A 10,116-nucleotide genomic window follows, 5' to 3' on the forward strand; every position below is an offset into this window, starting at 1 on the left:
CTGCTGGAGGCGGGGGGGGGTGGGACGGGGGACCGAGCAGCACCTGGGAGTAGCCCCGCTGGGAAGCTCTGCGTACTGGCCGGGGGCGGCGCCAGGACTGTCTAGTGGGTGCAGGTGAAAGTATGGTGCAGGCTGCCACCGGCAGGAGTGCATGGGGTTCGGCCCCATGTGGAAAACCATGGGGACAGCCACAGGCCAGATGGTGCATGGGAGGGAGGAAGGAAGGGACGGAGGGTGGAACGCTCTTGCACCACGCTGCCCTGGCGACCACTGGTGCACGTGCCCCCTTCCCCTGTCCAGCTCCTGGGACCTGGTGTGTGGGCAGCTCCTCCCCCCCGCCAATACAAGAGTTAGACTTTATTTTGTGCTATTATGCAATTGCCTGTATATATGCTACTTGAAAAGTAAATCAGGACAAAGTTTATTTTTTTAAATAAAATTAAATTGTTATAATAGATTTTTGAGTTTTAGCATATGATTTGTTTTTTATCTATAATTAAATGCCACTACAGCCCATATAACTGCCCAGCCCTGCATTAAAGACTCACAGAAAAGTCAAACTTTTCTGGTTCCATAACAGGAAGATACTGGTAGCCTCTCAGGGAATTAACAGAAAAAGTAAATTTAAAAAAAAAAAAGCTACAATAATCCTATACCCAAAATAACAGTACTATCTGCAGCTATCAACAAATAACAAGAAGGCTGAATAACAAGTGAAAGTCTGAATTTCTCATGAAAGAATTTAAAAAGAAGGAGGTTGGTATGTTTTGCCCTCTACAACTTCCGTAAGAGACTTGAATATACAGTCCCAAAAGAATCTGAACATAAATGCACACAATAACATATATATCAGTGAAATGTATCTGGACAGACAGTCAAAGAACATTGCAACTGTATGTAGTAGCAATAGAAATAAGAATACCACATACAATCAAAATCCCTAAAAGCAACAAAAACTGAAAACAGCAATGTACATGTTCATGCAAGACACTGATGAATTGTGCTTCCCTTGCCAAGATCTAATTTGTAAGCAATTCTCAAATAATGAAGCAACTCTGGAGTGCCAAGTTTAAGTCTATTCTTGATTCCAAACTTATATATTTTAAATAAAACTCCCTGACTTTAAACAACTCTTAAAATGTAAAAAAATATGATACAAGCATGTTTAGTAAAAGAATTTACTACTTACATTTCAAGAAATTTTTTCCGATCATCTTGACTAATTGATGGTCTTGTGCCTGCAAGTGCAGTCATCAGTTGGGATTGAGTAATGATTAAAATACCCTTGTTTTGCACTGACTGACTGGGGGTAATATCCTCCTTGAAAATAAAAATACAGAAGTGAATGGGAAAATGCTTATTACATGTAACAAGACACAGAGCAATACAGCAAAAAGCTTGGAGCTGTTTCCAAAATACAATATTCTGATAGTAGCTATTTCAGGAGTAATGTATTAAGCTATAAGTAGGGATCTGTTCAATTCATGATTTTGCAATTTTCAGGGAAACTAGGAAAAAAGGCAGTTTCTGCAATCACCATGAGAACTGGAATTCCTTGTGATTTTGTATGGAATCATCCAAAAAAAAAAACCCCAACAAAAAAACACTTATTAAAAAGAAAATGTTGGCCTGGCCTTGCAGCCTACCAGGGTGGTGGGAGAGCAGTCAAGATGCCAACTCCACCCTCCTTCTCTACTAATTGGCCTTTTGTGTGGCCCTGCCCCCCTCTGCCAATCAGTGGTGAGGGGCAGGGCCCCATGAATGGCAACACTCTCCACAAATCAGCGGTGAAGGACAGGGCCACCAGGACCCCTTGACTACTCAGTGGTGGGGATCTTGCCACAAAAATGGCACCAGGCACCACATGCAGTCTGCAATTTTTTCTTCCCCTCTGCACGCTTTAAGTAGATCCCTAGCTATAAGACAAACAACATCTCTGAACATTTTATCAGACTTTGCATCTTCTGTGTTTACACATAAACTTCGCTATGTTTTAGTGTAATACTGCAGAAATAATTTGTAAACAGACAAACAAAAAGTGAAAACTAAATGGGGAAAAAACAGGATTGAATTTTATGGAGAAACTGTCCTACTCCATTTTTGCTCTGGTGGTTGGCCTTGATAGCATTGATTTCAGTCCGGAGGTGTTCCATTTGCTCTTGATTAAGTTCCTGGTAACCTTCTTGTGAAGCTGTTCTCAGCACTGAGGGTTGTGATGATACTACATCTCTCAGACTCATGCCACTTAAATCATGGGTTGCGGAATTTGGTCCAGACAAACACAGAGAGCTCTATAGTGACAGGAGGAAAAAAAAGATTAATTTATTCAAAATTGCTACTTCAGGAGTTAAGAATTTTATGTGACTGTTAGGTTGGAGTGTTGTAGCCACGATGTTTCAGAAGTCAAGCTTCTTTCTCAACTACACTAGGGGTCCAATTAAAAGGTATCATAAAAATATCCTGCCCTCTTTTCATGTAAGCACACTTTTCATCTACTTCAGTTTCCTCTTATCACCAAAAAAAGTTCATTCTTTCTAAAGTATGTAATGTATGTCATGTATAGTGACTTGCCAGAAAATAAAGCTTTAGGCTAATGAAACAAGATATTTGGGAGACAGAAATGCTTAAAAAACTAGATTTTTCCAAAAGTGAAATACGGTTACCTTCCTTTTTATGAACTTTCCTATCTTTGAAGAGTTTAATCTTTAGTCCATATTTGTAATATTTATACATTTATATCTAAGGTCTATATGCATTTACTGTATTTACTGAATCTGAGATGACTCTGAATTTTTAAGATGAACCCCCAATAATTATACACTAGAAATAGAAAAATTATTTTAAAAATTTTCCATGTCTAAAATCTGATCTTTGGAGGGTCATCTTAAATTCATCCTGTCCCCCACCTCCCCAGTACAGCAAGGCAAGCAGCCACAGGGGGCCAGGTGGTCGTGGAGTAGGCACCAGGGGAGTCAAATGGTTTGCCCACTGACCCCCGCACTTGTCTCCCTGGATGCCTGCTTGCTCCTCAGTGTCTGTCCCACCCCATCTATGCGCGCATCCCCAGGTACCTGTCCCACAACTCCTGCCTGTCCCCTGGGCTGGGGCTGAAGGCAGCATGTGCTGCATGATCCCTGCCCCCAGCTGGAGTTGGGTATGCAATGACAAGGTAAACAGGGAAGAGAGGGAGGGGGAGGGAGGTGAGAGGAGAAAGCAGAAGCTTTGTGGGTATTTCAACCTTGGAGTTGTGGTTGGAACTGCAGCTGCTCCCCCTCTCCCCCACACCTGTACTTGAATCTAAAATGAGGGGCTGTCTCCCTCATGATGGCAGGGAGGGCTCACCTTAGAGTCAAGTAAATACGGTATACCTAAGTTATGCATTCCAGAACAAATGGCTACCACATAGGAAAGATACAAATGTTACCAAACTAAACTAAACTAAAATTAATGTTCTAAATATACATATAAACTTGCTCAGTCAGAATACTTCAGTTATTACAAAATGAAAGACAGAAAACTCTGAATTAGCATTAACAACCACATGAAACTTCAAGCATATAGATTCTACAACCTTAACTCTGATTCCGTATCAATACTATCTTTCAGCTAATCATCTATAGTATTTATTCATGCTAAAACCATGCTAGCAACTATCATGCTTCCTTGTGATTGCAGATAACATGTTTTTAACCATGTATCCAACAGGAACAACCAGACATACAATTTTGACAAAAATCAAAGATCACACCACACACATGTACAGGGAACATAGAGAGAAAAGTAAAATAACTAAAAGAATAATCAGAACATTTAAAAAAAAATTGTTTTGGGGAAAAATATTTGAATTGCCTCATCTTAAACTTCTTTCAAGACCTGGAATAGACTCATTTAACTGGAACAAGCCTCTTACAGGTCATATAAGTCTATTCTGTCAGTGTCATATAATGTTATTATCCCTAAACCACCCTTAAGAGACAGCTGTCAAGTCCAACTGAGTACCTCAAGCGATGACATTTCCACAGCTGCCTCCGGCAGCTTGTTCTACGCTCTGGCTCATCCTCTATTTGTGAAGCCTTATTTACTATCTGACGCTAATTTTTCCTAAGGCAACTTTACGTTGCTCCTTGCATTTTTACTACAAATAGCATAATACTTGCTCAACTGAATTTAAAAGGGCATTGTAAACTGAACAAAATTATTTTTCAGCAGACTTATTTGAAGATGTATATTCACTGTGGATAAAACAATTAGAAAAAAATCTGAATAGTATTCGGCAAGCTTATCATAAGACTGTATTAGAACTTCTATTCACAGAATTAAAATGATCTCCCAAATGACCTTGAATGGAAGCAAAGACTGCCAAATAACCATGTGTTTTCTAAGAACATAGTTAAATATGAGTTAGTAAGTAGTTACTATTTAAATCTTAATGTCACCAAAATGACATAATAGTATTTTCCATATTGGTAGTGGTATTTTTACCCCTAAATAGTTAGGGACTCTTCCTGACAACAAGCAGCCATATCTCAACAGGCAAATATCATTTCAAACACAAGTTTGCCTCCAAAGTAATTAATATTTACTGTACATATTACTTCCCCTAACAGAAATTTCACAAGTTTCCCACTACTTAGTGCTGATTTGAAGATGGAACTTTATCAGGTTTTACAATTGATTTTCCCCCCACTTCCCTGTAGTTTGTATCTAAACCACTTTTTCTATTTGATATCCTGTTCTCTGCATGTCCTTTCACAGCATCTAATAAAAGTGACCTGTGGCTCACAAAAACTTATACATCTCTGATTCAGTTAGTCTGCAACGTGCAACTCTACCCTGCCTTCTGTCTGACTCCAGATTAACATGACTACCTACTTCAATCTGTTTTTCCTATAAATTCACACATTGTTGTCTTATTTTCGTCACTGTGCTTAGCTTTAGGATGTGGTATCACTATTTAAAAGAAAAATAAGTTTGCTTTTTAATCTGTTTACTGCATTGCATCACATCCCCCAGCCTACTTTTCTTGTTCTTTATGATTTCTGTTCTTTAGCTTTTCACTCTGAATTGAACCTGTGCATGTATGACACGTGAGTTATAATAATGTGTTCAAGCCACTGGTCCAAGATCAAACCCTGAATGATAATTACTGACATTTTCTTGTGGTAAATCCTGTGTGTAATACAAATGAAGGTATAAAGCAAAACAGGTTCTTTGACTGGGTGATACCAAAACAAGAGGAGTTCTACTTCTTAAGACTGACTTCAGTTAAGATTTTCTTACAGCTAGGAACACAGTCACTGGTAATAACCCACCCAGCCATAAATATGCACTGACAGAACAGTCTTCTGGAAACAAAAGTACTACAAAGGATCAGGACAGCACATTTATGCTAGTGCCAGGCAGTATTATGTTGGTATTAACAAGGAGCAGATACACTTTATATGGCCCTAAGCAGGTATAAAATACTAGAATCTGGGATAGAGTTATACAAGGAAAAATTAGGATTATGTACTGTGGCCACTGTCCTAGGGTATCTGTTTGCTAGGTGCAAAGAGTCGATACCAGGTTGCCAGCCACCTTGTGGTAAGGTGCTATAATAACAACTACTGCAACAACTACCCTAGAACGGTGGTTTATAACTTTTTTTCATTTGTGGACTGCTAAACAATTTTGAATGGAGGTGCAAACTCCCTTGAATTGTAAGTGTGGGTATTCAGATACTTTTGATTGATCATGGTCATCTTTTGCAGACCCCTTAGACCAATGGTTCTCAACCTTTTTTGTACCAGGACCCAATTGTAAACATTGGTGGCCAGTCCTGACCCAGTAAACAGTTTAAGTAGCTAGCCTCCTGCCAGCCTCCAAGTGGAAACCTGTGGTTTCCTACATTTTTCTCCTTTAAAGGAGAAAATCCTTGATTTTCCAAGTTTTTCCATGATTGTTTATGACCCTTTCATATATTCTTGTGGCTCACTTTTGGGTTGTGACCTATGGGTTGAGAAACACTACCTTAGACCTAGTCTGTGGAACCCCAGGGTTCATGGACCACAGGTTAAAAACCATTGCACTAGGAGATTTAGGCCAGGTTCAGATGTTCAGTTTCTACTGGGAGAATTGCCGCTCTCCCAGTGGAAAATAAAAGTGTGGAAACATTCAAGCTTTTTCTCCCAGAGCAAAAATGGCCACCCCAGGAGAAAAATAAATCAGGAACAACCAGAGTTAAACTGCTCCAAGGAGAGTTTCTCTTGGGAGACTGAATGTTTACATACTTTCCTGTGGCTGAACTCCTCCTGGGGCCCAGGAAGAGTGGAGCTGGACTGGGGTCACCTCAGTCTGTAGAAGGCAAAGGGAGCAGCTGCTCCCCACATTCTGTAGATGAGAAGGAGCAGCCACAGCTCTTCCTTGCCTGCTTCTCACACTGGAGTTCCCAGCATCAGAAGCAGGCAGAGGCTTTGCTGTGCTGCTCCCTCTGTTTCCGCTGGTACCCCCTCCCCCAACATCCCCTCCCTCAGCTGAGCCATGGGAGTGGTGATTAAAAAGCCAGAAGGGCTGGTGTGTGGACGCTTTCCCTCGTCCCATTTTCCACCCCACAGGCTTCCCCTGACTGTCCATATGACCCAGAGCAGAGCAGGCTGAGGCAGACTGTTTTGCTGTAGTGGCAACGCTTGGGAGCCTTACCACCACAGTGAAATGCCCCTGCCACAGTCATGAACCCTGTTATGTTTTGGGGTTTGCAGCATGCTATAATTTTCTTGTGTTTTATTGTACTGATGTGGCATGTGTGGTCTAATTTGAAAACCTGTGTTATTGTATATCCATTTATGCTGCTGTCATCACTCTATGGAATATGTTATACTGCTTCCATATATCTTTATAGTTTTGGATATGGTTTAGCTAGGGAACTCAGGGAGAGGGTAAAACTGTTAATTATCCCTCGCCGTTGTGTTCTAGGTCCAGAAGAACTGCTACTCACAACAGAAGATACAAGGGGCCCCTGGTAGGATGGGCACTCCTGTGCACTGTCTGCCAAAGATGGGGCAATCAACTCTATGATAGCAAAGGCATCTAGGAGTAATGGCCTTTCTGCCAGAGGGGCTCTAGGTGTCTCACAGTAGCCAGAAACTTCAGAAGGGTTCTGGTGACTCATGGGTGATTAGAATAATGCTGATGAAAGGGGTTGCCAAATTTTTGGGCAGAGTGCCAAAAAAAGCCCTGCAACCTCAATTTGTAACATGTTGGTGTGCCAGAGGCAGATGGAGGGGGAGTTGTGAGGGGCCCGATCCTTGTGGCAGTGCAGTCTTGGCTCCTTCCGGTGTATCCTGAGGCGTGTGTGCACTTGCTGTCAGCAACAAGCTGGGCCATGGCTCCACAGACCCCGGCGCAGCTGCTTGCAGCCTCCCTACTGCCTGGTACGAACAACCCAGGCTCCATGGCTGGTTACAGGGGCTTGCCCAGAACCCAGGCCAGCTGTGATGTGCTGAGCAAAATGGCTTCCTGTGCCACACTGGCACACATGCCAGTTGCTGACCCCTGCCTTAGAGGTTTTTTAGGGTCTGGTCACACTGGAATATTTGTTTCAGGCTTTGAGGTTCAGCTGGCCCCAGTTACAAGGACTGGCAGAATCAGCAGGAAGGCCAATTTCTAGAACTCTGGCAAGAACTCTCATGGGAAGCTAGGGGTAGCCAGGTTAGAGTGTAAGAATCTGTACTTATTTTATTTTCTGACTCCAAACTGGGAGACCAGATTATGCAGGTCTGTTTTGTTTGCATAATTCCTTCATCCTATGTAAATAATGAACATCTTGGAATACGGTGTCCAACAAACACCACAACCTTTAGTAGAAAGCTGCAATCTTTACAAATGCCCAGACAGGGTAGACGGAATCCACACAACGTCCAATATGACAGTGGCTCATAGACTAGGAAGCTGATATCTGATGCCACATGAAAGAAGAATCCTTTTGCTGCTTGACTCCATACTGACTGCCAGTGAAAACAGTGATTTCTGGGCAAGTAATATTTCAGGCTGACTCTCTCTATGTGGGGGAGGACTTAGGACTTCTTCCATAACCCTAATGTGGCATCCACTCAAGGCTGACAGAGATCTCACACCTCAGCTGCAAAATCTGGCATATAACGCCAGAGGAACTGGGGCTTGCTGACATAAGGAGCTATCTTAGGACAACCTCCGTCTGTTACTTGGAGCAGGTGGCAGTACAGAAGGGAGAAACTTGTGCCTTCACTAGTGCCCCACAGTCAAGTTTGTGACAGTTGCCTTGTACTGCCCTGGATAGCCCCAAAGCAGCATGGGACAAGGTAAGCTGCTGTGCCCCTGAAGCAAGGCTCCCAGAGGTTGAGTGCTCCTCTGGGTCAAGGAGAGAAGCTGTTCTCCTGCAAGGGAGAACCAAGAGGATTGCCACCACGGAAAAATGGTTCCTGACCATCAGCTGACTGGTGGGATGTGGAGGCATTCTCCCAGGGCAGGAAACCTTCCTGGGGCTGTTTGTGGAAAGGAAGAGGACAGAATGTTAATTAGTGGGCTCCCCTAAGGGCAGGCATAGGTGCCCAGGGAGCAGCCCTCTAGTGCCCCCTGGCTGGACAGCTTGTCTGTGAATCTCTCTAGCCATGAGGCTGGAGGAATGTTTGTACAGTCCAACTCGGGCTATTTTTCTAATGGAAGACATTTTTTTCTGGTTGAAACAAATGTTTGTACACAGCCTTAGTCTTCTGTCTGTTTTAGACACCAATGCAACTATGCAATGCCAATGCAATACTGATGTCAATTACAACAGTGTTAAATGTGTCATGTGTCCGGACATGAAGATCTACTTCCACTATTTCCAGTTTGGAAGCAGCAAATGAAACAGGCATAACATATCTCACTGGCATCCTTCCTGAAGCTGTAATTGAGTGGTACAGACACACCCTAAGACTTCTCTCCTTCAGCCTATGGAAAAGTCAATAGTAGATTCTGCAGGGCTTTTTTTAAATTCACTTCATACATTTTTTCATTTCACTCCAGGAAAAACAGATATTTAAAATGTCAATTATGAAAAAAAGACAAATTACCAGTTCTGAAGGAGTTCCATTTCCCAGCTCTGATTCATAGGAACTACCAAAATAAAGACGATACATGTTGGATCTTCCTGAGTCTTCAGGAAGCAACTCGGACATCTCCAAGGAAATGAGAGAATGCTCTAGCCCTCCTTCTCCCTCCCCTGTTGAATCTTCTGAACCACTGCTGTGGTTTAAGAAAACCATAGAAGAGAGACTGAAGTCACTGTCAGAACTGGAACCAAAATCCTGGGACAAAACAAAAAACATAATTAGAGGCTTTAATTAATTCATAACTACCAGTAATGTGAAGTTTAATTTAAAAATTGCCATTCAACAAAAAATTTAATTGGGGCAGTCTGGTCAGTTGCCAATTTTATCCATATGTCTTCCATTACAAGTACATTTCTAAATGTTTTGCAGAGAAAATTCTACAAATTTGGACTGAACTTTCTTCTTTTGTGGTAGAACAGTAATAACTTTTTTATTTGCTTGTGTTATATCCTAAAAATGGTAAGAGATGTTTAAAAAACCAATGTGGATTGTACATCTGTATCCTTTCTGGCTGGTGAAGGACAGCTGAAAAGTTCTTGGACCATCATTAGTAGGAATTCTCCAGTTTTCTAGCAAGGAGAAAATCCTACTGCTAACTTAGAAAGGGGCTTTGGGTATGCCATTTCTTTGAGAGATCACGTGGTTTGGACAGTTTGGAAATATACTTCTGGATTAAGGCTAAACAGAAGGTTGTGTTGAGTTTATGCTGATGGTATCCTTCACCCTTGAGTTCATTGTGATCATTTCTTTCACCCTGGTGGTTAGAGCTAGATATGGCACAAACTACACTTTAATTTTGTCCATAAGCTCCTCCTAATGATGGATGATTATCAAATGTCTGGACTGATATCATTAGCCATGTATTAACAAAGACATTTTGAGTTCTTATAAAGGCTCAGGGCAGCTTACAATAACAGAACAGAACAACATACAAAACAGAAGAATGAACAAGAGAAAAAAAAAACTTCAAAGGCAACTTTTATCAACATACAACTGAAATCCCCTACAC

The 10,116-nt window shown here is 41.7% G+C and overlaps 1 protein-coding gene across 2 annotated transcripts in view; it reads right to left on the bottom strand.

Annotated features, from left to right (window-relative positions):
- PEX1 (peroxisomal biogenesis factor 1) overlaps window positions 1-10,116 on the bottom strand; it is a 66,214-nt gene that overhangs the window by 7,226 nt on the left and 48,872 nt on the right. Inside the window, exons 21-23 of one of the 2 annotated variants that reach the window (XM_019508417.1) lie at window positions 9,069-9,302; window positions 2,094-2,291; window positions 1,190-1,320 (exon numbers count right to left, since the gene is read on the bottom strand). In XM_019508417.1, the coding sequence (XP_019363962.1) occupies window positions 1,190-1,320; window positions 2,094-2,291; window positions 9,069-9,302 (563 nt within the window). Of the gene's footprint in view, window positions 1-1,189; window positions 1,321-2,093; window positions 2,292-4,872; window positions 4,951-9,068; window positions 9,303-10,116 lie in introns of those variants that run through there. The other variant, XR_002095836.1, reaches the window with a different exon arrangement.

This window comes from Gavialis gangeticus, unplaced genomic scaffold (genome assembly GCF_001723915.1).
Source record: "Gavialis gangeticus isolate Ggan-Ray unplaced genomic scaffold, GavGan_comp1, whole genome shotgun sequence".
Taxonomy (NCBI): Eukaryota; Metazoa; Chordata; order Crocodylia; family Gavialidae; genus Gavialis; species Gavialis gangeticus.